Raw genomic sequence first — 19,236 nt, 5'->3', positions numbered from 1 at the left:
AGTCTTAGCCAAGTCAAACTAAACTAAAATACAGACTGTTCATATATGTTTCAGGGGGGTGGGATTAATTACATAGAGGAGAAACTCTTGAACAAAACATGTACTTTAATGAAGTATACAAATTTAGAAACCTGCCCTAGACTGAGAGTGCCTAATCCATTCAGCATAACTATTCAAACTGAGTCTGGGGCTCCCAGAACCATTTAAAACAAAAGGTAATTCGGATGCATAGAAACTAATCTAATCAGCCGGACCAGTCAATGACAAAAGGTGAACGTCTCCAAATGCTGAGACAGGAACTCAAAGAACCATTTAAAACAAAAGGTGATTTGAATGCAGAAACTGATCTAATCAGCCGGACTGTTCAATGACAAAAGGTGATAGTCTGAGACAGGAACTCAAAGAACCATTTAAAACAAAAGGTGATTGTATCAATTTAACTTGCAATAGAAATAATTTACCGCAGGCATATTTTACCTCAGTTACAAAATTCACTCAAATGAACTTCCTCAGTTTACATACTATTGTATTGGAACCTAAATTAAACATAAAATATGTAATCCTACACTGCACGTATTTGCAAATCATTAATGTATTTGCTCAGACCCAATAGACATCTATCTTTACACCCACAGCAAATTCCCCAGTGTTAAATTAACACTGAGAGTGTGAAAGTGTGAAACTCTGCTTCAGTGTTAAAGTTAATGAAATGATTAAGTGAATAATTGAGTGATGATTGAGCATTATGACCAGTATGAATCATTATTAAGTTACCATTATGGTGATCAGTGTTTGCTTTCATTGGGCTCTTTAAATTTATTTATTTATCAGGGACAATGCACAAAATACATTCATCTTACGAAAAGTCTACCCGGAGCAGTCCCCGGGCAGGTGAACACAATTTTTAAACCATTACATTACAAAACAACTATCAATATTAATAATAATGGGAAGTAGTCTACACATAATATTAGTCAATGAAGGTCATATAAAACAATCAGATTTTCAAGATGAGAGAACATATTCAAAAGACCCATATATTAAATGTGCTGATGCTGACACAGCTGGTTCTCAAGGATATATATCTTTAACTTTATCACTTTTAAGAGTAGATTTAAATGTTCTTTGACTCAAGTACATTTCTAATGTACTTCGTTACGCTGGGCGACGTTCGTCTCGTTACTTTATTTAAATGCAATACATGTTAAGAAATGCGTAGTTTATTCCAATTTTCTGGGGCATGAGTGATGTTCAATTCACAACTGAATCACTCTTTTAAGTCAGTTCTGTCGAAAGACTTGATCAAACAAGTTGGCAAAACTGTCTAAATTGGTTCGCGAATCTGTTTGAATTATTTGTTCAGTTCCATTCACGGACTGAATCGTCTGAAGCGGTTCTTGAACCAGCTAACTAGCTACTTGAGTAGTTTTTTTCCATTGGATATTTTTCTTAATCTTACTTATGTAACAATAAGGATTATTACTTTTACATTTTCTTTGAGTAATATTTCTACAAGTACTTGTACGTTTACTTGAGTACAGTTTTTGGATACTCAACCCACTCTGCTTTACACGAACCCATTTGATGGGGTATAGACCCAGGAATTTATGACACCGTAGCCAGAATGTAAATTTGTAAAGAATGTAAAAATACTGCTTATGAGATCATAAGAAAAGCAAAGAGTTCTGTGCACGCCAGCTTACCAACTGGCATTGAGGTCAATGGGAATGCTTCTGCACTACTTGGTTACCCTCAACACTGCTTATAATACAAACTATACTGTATATTACTCTCTTTAGGTGCCAAGTTAAAGAACCACATCTTATCTGGCAACGTGCCCTCTAAAATCTTCAACTGCATCCCAAATGTGTTTGCCTCGCGCACCTACAGAATTCATCTGTTTACCTGCTGCCCTTTTTGCCATCGTTATCTCTGTTCTCAAGCTCACCCACATGATAAACTATCCCGTTCGAATTTTCTCCACTCACCCACGCACACCTTCATCTTTTCAAGTCAATCAAAAGTTGAAACCAACTAAACTAATGAACTGAGGCCAACTGCTCCTGTCCATACATAGGAGTATTGACCAGAAGCCGAACAAACACCGGGCACAGACCCTGATGAGAATGAGAATATCCAATGAACATATTGGAGAAAGCCATAAGGTAATGAATTTCTCTTTAGTGTGCATCACGGCGGGACAGAAGGGTTGTCCAATTTTTAATTAAGATAAGGAGGAGGGCTTGGGAGGAAGATAAATGTATTGTGGTGTGAAAGGTGTCTAGGAAGAATACCATAGTTTGGGAAGCAGACTTTGAGGCAGCAGACGGATGACAGAGCGGTGAGATTTGTCAGGCTGGATAAGCCGAAGAGGACGCCACATACAGCATAGCATAAACACGTGAGCTCTCCAAACAACCACCTGAGAGAATGAGAGAGAATTACATTCACATATGGATTTGGCAGACTGAGAGGGGCAAGTCAAAAATCAAGGTACAATGACTTTTGTGTTTTCTACAAAGCCCCTATAAGTATGAGATTGGAGGAAAAATTATGTCAATATGTCAAATGTTTTGAAACTTTAAATTCGTTCACAAAATGCTTGCATTTTGCCAGAGAAACTTTGTGTTCTCTCGCAGTTCTTTGCGAGGGAACGCAAAGTTTCTTGGGGGAAAACAAACATTTTTGCAAGTGAACACAAAGGTTTCGCGAGCGAACGCAAAGCTTTTCTTTGCGAGAGACTTTTGCAAGGGAATACAAAGCCATTGAAATATTTCTTTCCTCCCATCTCATCTTTTTTCTATCACCATGTCCTTCAGGGGCTCTGTAGTTTTCACTATAGCCATCTCAACATTTAAAATGTGGGACAGTATTTTCAATAACTGTACAGTCATATTATTGGTATCTGCCTACTTGTGAGCAAAGGCTGATGGAATTGCCAAGGGAAAGAGTGTAACTGTCATTCCAAGGTCACTGATAGATAAATTTATGATGAAGAATTCTGCCGGCTTCAGAGATGATCTCTTACGATACGCAACAAGGAGCAGGATGCCATTCCCCAAGAGTGACAGAATACCTAAAAAGAAAAAAGAAATGCATTAAGTGAATAGTTGCTACCACAAGCAATTTGTTTTTCCTTGTTCTAACTCCCTGCGACCCCTATTTTACTGTTTTGTTATTGATCTGACAACTCGGCAACAAGTAAAACTGCAATGATTTATTCTGGCACTTTACGATTTGATGCCGCAATTTGATTGTATGTCCTCTTACTCCGTTTGCCAGTGACCTCTGAAGTTCTGATCTAACATCATCTTGATAATTTATTTTTCACATTACACTATAGCTGTAGCTCAAATTCACAGAATAGCTGTAGCTCTAATTCACTGTGAAGCTGATTTGATACAATCTGTCTTGCATGATCTTGCATGATTCAATAATTCATGTTAATTTAGCCAGCTCAAATACCTCTATTTGCTTCCTGTTTTCGGTCGAAGTCCACAGTAGTCGATTGTCGAGTTCAAGCGGGCGATCTTTGGTGAATATCATCTCAAACCTACCGCTGTGTGGTGTTCTGAGAACATCAGCTCCAATGGATAGTTCATCCGAATCAGATGTTGAACACACGGAGGAGGTTTGATATGATATTCACTAAGGATTGCGCACGTGAGATCGACAATCGACTACTGTGGGCTTCGACCGAAAACAGGAAGCAAATAGAGGTATGTGAGCTGGCTGAATTAACATAATTTTATTCACATGTTTCACATCTACTGCAGTCAGATTGAGCGTGGTCACTCACCACTCACATGGCTGTGCACTCGTAATGACAAATCAAGGATGTTAATAGGCTAAAAGCAGGTTTAGAACATGCCCCATTGAAGACGATAACTTTTTTTGTCAATTTTGACCAAAAAAAAAATAGCTCAATGTTAAAATTGAGTTCAATTGAATTGAATTAGAATTGAGTAAAATTGAGTGTGAAAGGAGTTCTCCTTTAACAACCTCAGTTGAGAGATCACTTTCTATGAGTTGGGCCCCCTCAGAAGCCAAACCCATAGTTTACAAATCTCAGGCCGGGGGTGAAATATTGAGACAAAAGGTCTCTCCTGATCAGGATCTCCAAGGGAGGGCCGCCAAGGAGATTAAATTAACTCCGCAAACCAAATTCGACTTGGCCAGCGTGGTGCTACTAGCAGTAGGCTTATTCCATCCTGGCAGACTCTCTTCAGAACTCCTGGGAGCAAAGCAACAGGGGGAAATGCGTACAGACATAGCCTCGGCCAAGTCTGCATCATAGCATCCCAGGGGGGATCGGTGAGTGAGGGAGAACCAAAGTGAACAGTGCGTCATGTACTGAGACGCAAACAGATCCACTTCTGCTTGGCTGTAAAACTCAAATTTTTCAATTCTCCAGCCTTGCGATCGATCGCTAGATCCACAAGAGCAATTGTTGCGTTCCTCTCGAATACCGGTCTTCCGCCTCTTTTAAACAGAAGTAAGTTATTAAGCCAGCTGATCCGACTGACGTCAACGGGGGATTCCAAGGAGCTCGGCAAGCTCTTGCGATAGTACAACCAAAACACAATAACACAAAGACTTGCGGGCAACAAAATCCGGTAAAAATAATTATATTATTGCAGCCGTCTTACAAAGTATAACATTTATATCGAACAGCCATACAATTATTATACACATTTCACCTCTTGCTCCATTACCAGAGCCTGCTCGGGATGCACTAACGTGAGAAACACCCCGTTGTAGCATGCGGACAAGAACCAAACTGAATTCTGTAACCTCTTTCTACTATCTGCAGGACCACTTGAGATATGTTTGGCAGGTTCTTCCATTCTGTCCGAAAATCTACTTAGGGAACCAACTTCAACTTCAACTACAAAAAATCTTATTTGTACATCTTTTATATCATTTATCTAATCTTATAATCTTATAAAATGGTATCAAAGTTTTTCAAAAACATATGAAACTAACATGAAGAAATTCTCATCCTGTTTCTCCTCTCTCTCCCTCAACTTTTCTGTCTCCTAACTGCTCAATAAATAAAGTCTAAAAATTCAATAAATAATATATAAACAGTATCACTTGTAAGTAAGTGGACTCACAGAAGGTCGTGTATATGGAACCCATGAAGACATCTTGTTCCTTTGGGATTCTGGAAACAAAAAGGGTAGTTTCCGAGGTATTTCCCATCTGCAGAGAAGATGAGAGAAAAGACATGAAGTTTAGATGAATATTGGGAAAAGGATGAAGCTGAAACCGTGGTAAAACAAGAACAAGTATAAAGCATTCATGAGCGAGCTGATGGTTTTCAGGGTTGAATCAGGCGACTTTGTGGTTCAATAAGCTCTTTGGTGAGACCATTACAATTGAGATTAGCAGCTCATCTCTCTATGAAAAGATCCAGATTCCCGTTCACAGCTAATGCCAACACAAGAATGTCCAGTCCTTTTGTTTTATGGAACATGTATAGGAAGGAAAGGAAATATATATAGACACCCACCTAAAGGATTATTAGGAACACCATACTAATACTGTGTTTGACCCCCTTTCGCCTTCAGAACTGCCTTAATTCTACGTGGCATTGATTCAACAAAGTGGCGAAAGCAATTTTTAAAAATGTTGGCCCATATTGATTGGATAGCATTTTTCAGTTGATGGAGATTTGTGGGATGCACATCCAGGGCACGAAGCTCCCGTTCCACCACATCCCAAAGATGCTCTATTGGGTTGAGATCTGGTGACTGTGGGGGTCATTTTAGTACAGTGAACTTTTTGTCATGTTCAAAAAACCAATTTGAAATTATTCGAGCTTTGTGACCTGGTGCATTATCCTGCTGGAAGTAGCCATCAGAGGATGGGGACATGGTGGCCATAAAGGGATGGACATGGTCAGAAACAATGCTCAGGTAGGCCATGACATTAAAACGATGCCCAATTGGCACTAAGGGGCCTAAAGTGTGCCAAGAAAACATCCCCCACACCATTACACCACCACCACCAGCCTGCACAGTGGTAACAAGGCATGATGGATCCATGTTCTCATATTGTTTGCGGCATCTGAATGACTTAACAGAAATCGAGACTCAAAAGCTTGAATCAGTCGGCCCATTCTCCTCTGACCTCTAGCATCAACAAGGCATTTTCCCCCACAGGACTGCCGCATACTGGATGTTTTTCCCTTTTCACACCATTCTTTGTAAACCCTAGAAATGGCTGTGTGTGAATATCCCAGTAATTGAGCAGATTGTGAAATACTCAGACTGGCCCGTCTGGCACCAACAATCACACCACATGCAAAAATGATTAAATCACCTTTCTTTCCCATTCTGACATTCAGTTTGGAGTTCAGGAGATTGTCTTGACCAGGATCACACCCCTAAATATATTGAAGCAACTGCCATGTGATTGGTTGATTAGATAATTACATTAATGAGAAATTGAACAGATGTTCCTAATAATCTAATATATAATCTAATATATATATATAGGTTATGGCCATTTTTATGGCCAAACTAAAGTTTAATTTGTCCAGAAAAAAAGAATCATTTTTGTAATTTGTTTCTGAAATATCGTTCTAATTTAACCAACAAATATAATTTCCACCACATTATGTATTGTTCAACATATTAATTAACATAACATAAATTTACTTTCAAAATGGAAATATACGGTACTGCGTTGACGATAGATGCGACAACCAATGAGCTTTGTCTTAGTTTACTGCACTGCGATTACATAAAGAATAAAACTGGGGTAGATCAAATTTTAAGTGAATACGTTTCAAATTACAGTCTGTTTTTCCTTTAATGAAGCATTCAGAAGGCTTTTCTGAGCTTGAATTACAACACCATCCTCTCATCCTTCAGCTTCATGGATGAAAAAGTCATATATGTTTGGAGAGACATTAGGGAGAGTAGATTTTTTATTTTGAAGGCATGGTAAAGTTGGCAAGAGAGTTTATTAAATAAAAGTCAGAGTGACTTTTGTGTAACAAAAAGAAGAAAAAAAAATCTCTTAGTTCTTCAACAGATTAAAAATCAACCCCTGAGACATAAATACCAGTAGATAAATACTGAAATACTGAACTAAAATCCACAATAGGAAACTGTTTGCCTGGGGAAATAGTTAATAACGTTTAGTGGTTATTAAACCAAACATAGTTTATTAAGGATAGAGACATAAAGATGTTCGTACATTGATTTCCCTGCAAAGCCTCTTACGATCTATACACAACTGGAAGAGTCAATGACCAAATTGTACAAATGGCCTACTTTCTGGAGGCTGATAGATGTCAACTCAGCGGTAATGCAAAAGAGGAGTGATGCTTCAGCCAATGCCTGAGGTTTAGGAACACAGCTTGTCTCTCTGTCTGTATGAGTCAAGCAGATACAAATAACAAGCACTGTTTCAGCATGAAAGATTACTACATATTGTTGTATTACACAGCTCTCTTCAATACTTTCTGATAACATGATAACATGCTCACAGCCAAATCCAGCAAAAACTCACATTATTAACACCATGTTTCGGTTCATGTTGGCGTAATCTGTTCTCCATTCATTCTGAAATCACTGCATCCAGCCACAGATTGTTTTTCTATTTTGTTTGTTTATTATTTATTTAACCCTTGTGCTGCATTAGATTTTTAACACCGTTGAGTGCATTAAGGACCAAAAATGGCCACATATTAAACATTGCCTAAAATATTATATATTATTATTATTATTTTCCACTTAAGTTAAATCTTTTAACCAGCATCAGTCCTCATCATAACTACCAAAAATGTATTCAATTTCAGGATTTTAACCCTTTAATTACCAGTTTTGTTTGCGAAACCATCGATTTGTATAAGAGGAAAAAACACAAAAATTCAATTATTTTCAATAAACTAAATGCAAAGAGAAAACTTTAGATTTGGATTATCACAGTCCCACTTTGCAAAAAATCCCACTTAGCGCGTTAGAGACCAAAAATGGCCACCTATTAAACATTGCCTATTGCCTAAAATAAGGTGCATTTCCACCCATAGGGAATAAATATGTAGTGACGTCATCTGGTGGAATACACTATATAATGCAAATATAATGCTTTTGCTTCAAAATGAAAGGAGGTTTGTGCAAAAATCATGTTTCATGTATTACTGACAGCCTCAGATTTAAACAACGTTTTAATGGGTTTCAATGGGCCATTTTTGGTCTTTATGGTGCTGAGTGTTACTATTTGATCTACACAGTGTGTGTTATACATATTTTGCAAAATGGGATCACATTTTTTACATGTATCCAAAAAGTCACAATTTTGCCAAATTTCATACCATTTGCATTAAAACAGCCAAAACGGTCAAAGAAATTAAACTGCAAACGACCAAAAATGTCCCTAATGCAGCATAAGGGTTAATTTGATTTGATTTTAAGGTTGGCTGCACAAGGGTACAAACAATTCTGAAAGTACAAATGCGAAGACTTTCTAAACTCCAACTGGCATCTTACAGAATAAAAGTTAAAAGAGGGAAGAACTACGGAAAGAGAATTAAGTAAAAAAAAAAAAAGGCAACATGATGCATTGAGGTTTTAGAATAACTGTCTTAAAGGTACACTTTGTAACAATTTCTTGTTTAGTTCAGAATTAACAATTTTACATAAAATATTTACTTGAAATACTCCCAAGCCTGAGGGTATATATTTGCTGAATGATATTGCATGTATTGTATAATGTTTCAGAACGTTTATTGCATTGGTTGTTACTTATGGCAACTCAGAATTGAAACTGATAAAAACACATTTGCTGAACCAACCATGCTCTTTTAGTTTGCTAAGTCTTTCATGGAGTGTCATGACTTGTATTTCACGATACTCATATCCGAACTCTCCATTTCACAACTGTACCAGGTGAGCTTCAAGCAAGTTTATATGTCAGAAAAGCCATACATATGGAGCTAGTTATGTAAACGTCAAAATGTTTTAGTTTACAAATCATTCAAATTTAATGTTTTAAGCATTGTGCAAGGAACTACGCAAATATAACTCTTTATTCATCGATAATTTGCAGATAATTTGTGTGAAAAAGTAATAGAATTGTTACAGTTTACTGCTTCTAGTGTTCATTTCAAATGAACTATAATGAAATTTTCAATGAACCTGGGTTGCAAAAAAAAAAAAAAAAAACCTGTATGCTGGATCAAATGAAGTAATGCCTTATCCAAATATGGTCTGTCAAGGAACACTGTTGCTCACACCATTGTTTGCTTTATGAAATGAAATGACAAAATAAGTAGAATTTCAGCATACTCCTCTCATATGATTCCCCCTCTGTGGTAGTGAGAAGCTCATTACCAGCTCACACCAAGCATGTCTCTCCAACTGTATTCAATTCCTGAGTAATTCAAAAAGCTGTCATAATGCCAGCAACAGTTTCTTGCTCAAAAATAGATGAGCCCTGGCATGAGTTCACACAGATGGGTTAGAAAGAACACAACTAGGCATTAGAACTATTCGGAAACATATTTTGATATTTTGCTAGCGAAACTCTGAATATTAAACAAACATCTGTTTGTGTTTAGTGTTTGAGTGATTATTTGCATTTCACCATCTGTAGCCTAGATAGGACATGCATACATGCATCAACATGAAATTATTAAAAAAAAATAAAAAAAAAATTGATGGACTGACCCAACAACTGCTGAGAAAGTCAGCTTGAAATGAAAATTCACTCAGCCTATTTTGTAAATGCATGTTATATAGATCTTATTGTGAACAGGGTTTTTAAGTAAGGAAGACTACAATTTACCTCAACAAGGACATAATGTACGACACTCGTCTCATTCGTGGAGGTGGAAAGTTCTTTGTGACTAAATTTAAATGCAGAAGAAAAGGCATGAGAGTCGGCTGTTTTTATCAATTTAAAAAAAAAGTTTTAATTTTAAAATGTTTGCGATTTTAATATGCGTACTACATGGTTAAATATTGGACCACTTGCTTGAGAAATATAACATATATAGAAGTAATCCATGGAATTATAGTCCTACATTGTTTATAGTGTTTAAACGTGCATACGTCCATTCAAGTTTGTAAAAGTGTACAAAGAGAATCGCAATGCTGACAAAACCATTTCTAGGGTTTACAAAGAATGATGTGAAAAGGGAAAAAAAAAACAGTATGCGGCAGTCCTGTGGGCAAAAATGCCTTGTTGATGAGGTCAGAGCCGAGAATGGGCCGACTGATTCAAGCTGATAGAAGAGCAACTTTGACTGAAAAAAACACTCGTTATAACACAGTCTCATCCCAAAAAGTCATATAACTGACGTCTTGGGACGTCTTTTGACCATACGTCAATATCCGCCTTTTTAGGGCCCCCTTAAACGTCGGTAGATGGCGATCCCGGGCCGTCATACAATTGACGCTAAACCTTTAACGTCAGTTAGGTGACGGGTTAGGTTTAGGGTTAGGTTTAGGTCTGGGGTAGAGTTAGGATCCCATAACCTCATCTACCGACGCTTAAGGGGGCCCTAAAAAGGCGAATATTGACGTATGGTCAAAAGACGTCCCAAAACGTCAGTTATATGACGTCTTGGGATGAGACCGGGTTGCTCGTTACAACCGGGGTATGCAACAAAGCATTTGTGAAGCCACATCACATTTACATTTATTCATTTAGCTGATGCTTTTATCCAAAACAACTTACAATTGCTATATATGTAGAGGTCGCACGCCTCGATCTGGAGCAACGGTGTCTTGCTCAGGGGCACATTGGTGTCTCACAGTGGATTCAAACCCAGGTCTCTCACACCAAAGGCATGTGTCTTATCCACTGCACCATCACCACCCAACAACACGCACAACCTTGAGGCGGATGGGCTACAACAGTGGAAGACCCCACTCACCTCCACTACAAATAGGAAAAAGAGGCTACAATATGCAAGAGCTCACCAAAATTGGACAGTTGAAGACTGGAAAAAGGTTGCCTGGTCTGATGAGTCTCGATTTCTGTTGAGACATTCAGATGGTAGAGTCAGAATTTGGCGTAAACAGAATGAGAACATGGATCCATCATGCCTTGTTCCCACTGTGCAGGCTGGTGGTGGTGGTGTAATGGTGTGGGGGATGTTTTCTTGGCACACTTTAGGCCCCTTAGTGCCAATTGGGCATCGTTTAAAATGCCACGGGCTACCTGAGCATTGTTTCTGACCATGTCCATCCCTTTATGGCCACCATGTACCCATCCTCTGATACAAATAATTTTAAATTGGTTTCTTGAACATGACAATGAGTTCACTGTACTAAAATGACCCCCACAGTCACCAGATCTCAACCCAATAGAGCATCTTTGGGATCATCTTTCGTGCCCTGGATGTGCAATCAATGCCACGTAGGCAGTTAAGGCAGTTCTGAAGGCGAAAGGGAGTCAAACACAGTATTAGTTTGGTGTTCCTAATAATCCTTTAGGTGAGTGTATATATATATATATATATATATATATATATATATATATATATATATATATATATATATATTTTTAGGGTTTATTTGCGTTACAAAGTACAAAATATATAGAATAATGAAAAATAAAACATTTTGCACTCCGGTAGTCTTTTTCCGCCTAGCTCCGGTGATAGGCACATCTGGATGATGTCTGCAACCAACAAGCTCTTGCGCGCATCTTCTTCTTTTCGTTTCATGGCTGTTCACTCCTTTGGAGTATTACCGCCACCAACTGTATACCTTACGCACGATTAATGGATCTGATTAACTTGCGTGCATCTGAACTCTTGATTTGGGATAGTTCAAAGATCGTCTCTTCTTCTGCTCTTTTTCTTGTTGTGGCGGTTAGCAAAGAGCATTGCATCACCACGCGCGCCCCCTTCTGGATTGGAGTGTGGATCACCTGTGACTGACTGTATGACGTTATGCACCGAACCATGACGTCTGTACCATGACGTCTGTCTTACTCTGCATAGCATGAAAGGTGTTGATGATGAATGATGTTTCCGAGACAAGGTGCAATAGAAATACATATGTGTATTAATACATTTAGACTGAACTTGGTTATTGCTATCAGGATGTAAAGAGACTTTCAACCAGCATAACCAAAAATGTTTCTGGAACAAATCACAGATTTTCAGATAAAGATTTCACATTTCTACACACTGGCTAGTATTGGTGTTAATATGCAAGTGAACATGACGTGGGTGTCCTTGAACTGTGCTTTGAGTGTTTGTGGCATTTGCCATGTCTTTTGTTTCATTTCCATGTTGAAATGATTAATGTAGTCCCTTGGGGCATTTACATGAGCTCTCAGGAGAGTTATTATCTCTAATGAAATGCTAAAGCTGGACACTTATGTTAAGGACATTTTGGTCATTGTAATATTTCATCCTGCTATGGCTGACTGCATTATAATCGGCAGAGACATAAAAACAGATGCCAAGGCAGGCATCACTACTATTATTTCTGATAGGATTAGGGATTTGAACAAACCCCTATCCTTAAGTATTAATCTTCGGCACATAACCAATGTTATTCCTGCTGAAGCCATGAATGATTCCTCAACTCATGCAGCTTGAGTAGAAGTGTGCTATAATATCTAAGTGATCAGATTTATGAGGGGTGATGAAATGGGTGTGAGAATCCTGTAGATTTACAATGAGGGATCCGAGTTATATCTAGAGACCAACATATTATAAAGACTTGTGGCACTCTGACAAGCAATGCATTAAAAAAACACTCAACCTGCTCGACATCCGCAGCATTTTAAACTTTCGTCATTGACTTTTGCATGGGAGAGCAGCACTCAAATTTTCTTCCGAAAATGTAGACATTTAGTTTAAAATATAAACCAACAACAAATGTATAGTCACACTAACTCACTAGTTTTAATCATGACGATTTTTCAAAAATTTAAATAAATCATGAAAACTATTAAATAGCATTACAATAGACATTTACTGAAGGATGAAAAACCACCAAAATGTCACTTGTAGCACGAATATGTTTTTGCCATGAAAATAAAAAGACTTTTCTCATAACTGCGAGTTCACATCTCACAATTCAACTCGCAACTGTGAGTTATAAAGTCAGAATTGCATGATATAAACCTGCAATTGCAAGAACAAAACAGGATTTTAGGCTGAAGTTTTAAAGGGTTAGTTCATCCAAAAATGAAAATTAAGTCATTAATTACTCACCCCCATGCTGTTCCAACCCCGTAAGACCTTTGTTCATCTTCGGAACACAAATAAAGATATTTTTGATTGAATCTGAGAGCTGGATCAGTCCTACATAGACTGCCTAATGCCGAGTTCAGACTGCATGATTTTCAAAGTAGTCGGGTCGCTGTTCTTTTCACACTGCATGACTATCTTGGCCAGCATTCAGTCACTGCTGTGTTCACACTGGACGATTGATCGGTGACAGAAGGTTTCACACTGCATGACTTTAGAAAAATCGCCGACAGACTCTGTCTAGCACGCTGCGCGCAAACTACGTTTCACAACAAACACACGTGAGATGTGAAAAAGAAACAACGCGACACCACACGTGCAAGACCGGAGTTCTCACGTGAGACTTTTTTTTTTCGACCCGGTTGTGGTACAGCTGGTGAAACGTCAAACAGACACGAGTGCTCCTCCCAAATTTCTCCTAATTTTTCTTCCATTTATTGTGTCCAAATAGACAGAGAAGAAGCTTTTTTTTTAAAACAAAGCCATATCATGTTGATATGTGATCTATAACTCCTCCCCAAACTCCCTGCTGCTCTGTATCTTGCTCTCTCACTGGCTGCCGGTGATCGCCAGTGTAGTTTTCAGTCAAAACACTTCACACAGCAGGATTTTGAATCGCCGACAGGTCCAGATATTTAGCATGCCAAATATCTCACGGGCGTCGGCGACTCGTCGGTGATTCTCTCAGTTCGCGTCTTTGTTCATTCACACTGAGTGATTATCACTCGCGTGAACGAGCGCCGATTTGCCTGTGATTTCAGGCATTTGTCGGCGACTTCTCAAAACCTGTCGGCGAGCCAAAATCGTGGCTAAAATCATGCAGTCTGAACGCGGCATAAGGGACTGGCTCTTGACGGCCCATAAAGTCATTAAAGAAAATGTTTAAATATTCCATGTGCCTACAGCGGCTCAATTATAAGTTTATCAAGCGACGAGACTACTTTTTGTGCGAAAAAAACATAAATAACGGCTTTATTCGACTATTTTATTACTTCCTTATGGGCGCATGCGCGAGAACTGAGACGAGGACGTTCTCATTCGTCTACTTCTTGTTACCGGCTGCTCACCGCTTAGGAGTTTTACCGCCCCCTACCGTATAAGATGATGTGCTGATATAGCTGGAAGCGCAAAACTTTCTGTTTACAAGCAGAGGAAGATGCGCGCTGTACATACGCTTTTCAATTTGCGTATTTTCCGCACTATAAGGTGCACTTAAAAGCCTTTAATCTTCTCAAAAAACGACAGTGTTCCTTATAATCCGGAGCACCTTATATATGGATCATCAGTTTATACGGTAGGTGGCGGTAAAACTCCTAAGCGGTGAGCAGCCGGTAACAAGAAGTAGACGAATGAGAACGTCCTCGTCTCAGTTCTCGCGCACGCGCCCATAAGGAAGTAATGGAATAGTCGAATAAAGTCGTTATTTATGTTTTTTTTCGCACAAAAAGTAGTCTCGTCGCTTGATAAACTTATAATTGAGCCGCTGTAGGCACATGGAATATTTAAACCTTTTCTTTAATGACTTTATGGGCCGTCAAGAGCCAGTCCCTTAGGCAGTCTATGTAGGACTGATCCAGCTCTCAGATTCAATCAAAAATATCTTTATTTGTGTTCCGAAGATGAACGAAGGTCTTACGGGGTTGGAACAGCATGGGGGTGAGTAATTAATGACTTAATTTTCATTTTTGGGTGAACTAACCCTTTAAAGAGGGGGTTTACTGCTTTTTTCTTTGCATGATTGTGTTTATAGGTGCAATATAACATTTATTCGTGTTTTTTCTTTTTGGAAATAATGTAGCATCTTGAACATCATCAGATAGATGGTTGCCATGAAAATGTGGGACAAGAAGAGTGGACAAACTGTTCAAAAGCTCAACTCGACATTCATTGCTCATCCGATTAGTGGTCTTTTATGCGGGTCCGGAGTGTGTCAAAGCGGGCAGTTATAGCATAGCCCAGCCTGGCTTCATTTCAGCCAAAGGGCGGCCGCTCCGCCTGTCCTTCACTAATCCGCTGGCTAAGGCATCCGAAGGACAACGTGTTAATATTTGCGATAACATCAGGAAGGCTATACTCAACCGCCTTATTGCCGGATGGCAAAGTGTTTGTTTTGATCTGAGGATGGGAATGTGAAGTGTCATGTATTATTGTGGATGTTTAGTGTCTGTGCCCTATGGGAGGAATTGCTGATGCATGACATGGAAGTCATTGCATTAGAGTCCAGAACATTTCATACTCAAAGGTCCCACTTTTGTTGTCATCACTGCACATGGCAGCTGTTTCAGTAATGCAGGCAATTTTATGTATCATTATTATTATTATTTTTTTTAAATAAAAGTAGCATGATGTCATTGTGGCTTATTCGTCATCAATTGCTTTTTATGTATGAAATCCATTTTATTGCTTAACATATGAAATATTACACTTTCAACTATGATTAATATGAAAACACAGACAGAAAAAAATATTAATACACTAAAATTTTATATTTTGTATATTATTCTATGTAAACTAGACAAACAAGTAAATATCACTTGTGAGCAGAATAATTACAACAAAGCTGCAATTATGCAAAAACTGTGCTAAAATGCAAGTGTTCCACCCCTGCTTCGTTATTATTATTTGCCTGATGATTTTAGCCAAAACCTACTGCCACTGGAATCCACGTTTCTGAGAAAACGTGTCTTGTGTAACTGCAGTGACATGCACTGGGTTTGTGCCACATGTAGCATGGCACATGTACCATACAGTGTGTGATATTTTACAGACCACTGGCCAATCAGCAGGCTGGAGGGATGGATATTCAGGCTCGGTTGGCCATGCCATGACTTACTCAAGTGTGAAGCCATGGCCATTGAACATTGTAGATGGAGCTGTGCAAGGTTTTTTCGTATCTGTGGAGAGGTTAAACCTTACAATGTTATGTTACTAAATATCTCATTTAAGTTTAAGGATCACTGGTGTGCAGTGGTGGAATGTAACGAAGTACAAATACTTCGTTACTTTACTTAAGTACATTTTTCACGTATCTTTACTTTACTTAAGTACAATAAATAGTGCATACTTTTTACTTTTACTTCGTTACATTTTGCAGCAATTATTATACTTTCTACTCCACTACATTTCTACAACTTCTGTTACATTTTCGTTACATTTTCTGATCAGTTTTTCCCCTGCCAAAACGTCATCTGACCATCCGTTCGTTGCACGTTTGTCTCACCAGTGACGTTTGCTTGCCATAGATACAGTATATTAACACGGTCACACTAAATGCGTCTCGCACGCAGTGTGTTTATCATGCAACTCATAGGCGAAAATTTGTTTTTACGTGCATAGGAAACACACCGTGTGTAATATATGTTTGGTTTGGTTAGGATTATGGCAAGCCAAGAGGTTCAGAATTACACCATAAATGAATCGCGTTTACTGCCAAACATAGTTATTAACATATAGTAAGGATAAGCATGATATTGCCTAATTGCAAGCTTGTTTCAGAAATGGTGACATTTTTTCCCATCATTATTGAACATCATTATAGGAGTAGGCTATTAGGTTGAATGAGTTAGAATTAAATGTTTTATTAATCATTAGAAAATAGACATTAAGATAATAAATTGTTATGCAAGTACTTTTACTTTTAATACTTAAAGTACATTTAAAATAAAGTACTTTTTACTTTTTACTTAAGTATGGTTGTCATTGTGTTACTTCTACTTTTACTAAAGTAAATATTTATCTGGGTATTTGTACTTTTACTTAAGTACTGAGATTCAGTACTTCCTCCACCACTGCTGGTGTGTGTGTGTGTTTGTGTCAAATACAAACCGTCTAGTTACCTGAGCAGTTTTACTTTTGTAGTAAATTGTAGTAGAAACATCTGAGTCAAAGTTAACCCTTCCTACTGTATTATATTTGATATATGCCATCGGAGGCCTCTAAATTATGAACATGGTCGCTAAAAAACATTTCGCACACAATCTAAGCCTTCCGTCGTCTGATTGATGGTTTATACTTTTCCAATATTTGTAAAAACGTCCCACTTCAGGTTGTGGTTCACGTATCATTTTGCTGTCAAATCTTTACAGATTTTTTGTAAAATAATCTCTAATTTTTATTGTTAGCAATATTTTAAGATGAACGTTTACTGGGGTGAAGCAACGTACATTTACTTGATTATTGATTCATAATTTCTTAGAAAAATCTCATAAGTAAAAAATAATCCTGTAAAAAAAACGGTAAACTACTGGAAGCTGTTGTTGCCAGCATCATGCCGTAAAAATACGGTGTGTAACTGTTTTTGAAACGAACAGCTAAATACTGTTTTGTCAGCTACAGTGTAAAACTTTAATTTACACAAAAACAGTAACACACCGTATTTTTACGCACACAGTAACACACACAGCTTCCAGGAGTTTACCATTTTTTTACAGGATTATTTCAATCACCATTGTATTGAATTATATTATATGCTTTGCCCTCACAATAAAAACTACAGAGCTTTTTAAAACGAAGCATTTAAACATCTCACTAAGACATTTTAATGGAAGATATGGAATGACAGCTGATATTTATATCTATTCTATGCAAGTATCTGCAAAAAGATCTCACTGTCGCAGGTCAAAACACCCCTCTTCTGTTCCAATAACAACATTAAACAGGTTCCACTGAGAATCCTGTTGAAAGAGCCCTAGTTATTGGTGATTCTATTACACGGGACGTGAAAATAGAGACACCAGCCACCATGGTCACATGTTTGCCGGGAGCCAGGGCGCCTGACATCAAAGCAAATTTAAAAGTCCCGGCTAATGCTAATCAAAAATTCTCTACGATTATTATTCACGTCGGCAACTACTTCGCCAGTCTGAGATCACCAAAATGAACGCTGAAGAGGTGTGTGAGCTCAAGTATGATGTCAAGCATTGTAATTTGCTCTGGTCCCCTTTACTATACACAGAAGTGATAGTATGCTCACTCAATGGCTGGCTATCTAAGTGGTGTCCGCAAAATAATATAGAATTCATAGACAATTGGAAATGTTTTGCGGGCAGACCTGACCTGTTGAAAAGAGATGATATTCATTCCTCTTGAGATGGTGCCACTCTTCTCTCTAGTAATATGGCTCCTTAGAGCTCAAACATGAATTCGGGCTCAGGTCAGGAAGCTGACAGATTGGCTAAACCGACCGTCTGCAAGCTGTCTCACGTCACTGAGGTCAGATAAATCTCATCACATAGACACTCTTTCACCTAGATATCATCATATAAAATCTGCTTAAACCCATTTAAGGGTAAAAAATGTATTGATGTTCAACAAATAAAAGGCAGATGATCCCTTACTTCAAATGCACTACATGATTACAGACTATAACCTAGATGTTGTGTGTTCGACAGAAACCTGGCTAAAACCAGATGATTATGTTACTTTAAATGAGTCCAACCCGCAAGATCATTTATAAACAAGAGCATCGTCTGAAAGGAAAAGGGGGAGGTGTTGCTGTAAGTTATATTAATATTTTCAAAATTACTCTAGTCTAGTTTTAAAGGGGTCATATAATGGTACATACACTTTTACATGTTGATTGTACTGAAATGTGTGTTGGCAGTGCCTGTACACAACCATCATATAATAAAAATCCATCAAGTGTTTTTTTTTTTTTATCTCCATATGTTTTCCCGTCTCAAATCGAGCCAGGACAGACAGGAGCCATCTTAGAAAATAGTCTCGATAAGTCGATCCCCGAACGCCGTTCATACAGTTCAGAAGTTCGTTGAACTTCATACAGTTCAGATCACTCAGCACGACGTTCGTGGTTTGACTTGTCGTGACTGTTTTCCAAGATGGCTCCTGTCTGTATGCACAAAGTGAACTGAAGGATCTTCTTATTAAACGGTCTGTACACTTACAATGTTCTCAATGCTTCGTTTTGCATGTATGGACCCTCATTATGTTACTGTGTTAGTGTGGGGCTATTTTGACTCTTGTTAGTGGTATTAACTAGCAATTTT

General features: G+C 38.2%; 1 protein-coding gene across 2 annotated transcripts in view; it reads right to left on the bottom strand.

Moving 5' to 3' along the window:
* Window positions 1-19,236, bottom strand: part of opn7d (opsin 7, group member d) — a 76,221-nt gene that overhangs the window by 15,804 nt on the left and 41,181 nt on the right. Inside the window, exons 2-4 of one of the 2 annotated variants that reach the window (XM_089119315.1) lie at window positions 5,118-5,205; window positions 2,914-3,076; window positions 2,295-2,422 (exon numbers count right to left, since the gene is read on the bottom strand). In XM_089119315.1, coding sequence (XP_088975441.1) covers window positions 2,295-2,422; window positions 2,914-3,076; window positions 5,118-5,205 — 379 coding nt within the window. Of the gene's footprint in view, window positions 1-2,294; window positions 2,423-2,913; window positions 3,077-5,117; window positions 5,233-19,236 lie in introns of those variants that run through there. The other variant, XM_089119314.1, reaches the window with a different exon arrangement.

This window comes from Pimephales promelas, chromosome 14, assembly GCF_988280905.1.
Source record: "Pimephales promelas chromosome 14, fPimPro1.hap1.1, whole genome shotgun sequence".
Lineage (NCBI taxonomy): Eukaryota > Metazoa > Chordata > Actinopteri > Cypriniformes > Leuciscidae > Pimephales > Pimephales promelas.
The sequence above is the reverse complement of the archived record's forward strand: the minus strand, read 5'-3'. Positions and strand labels throughout refer to the sequence as shown.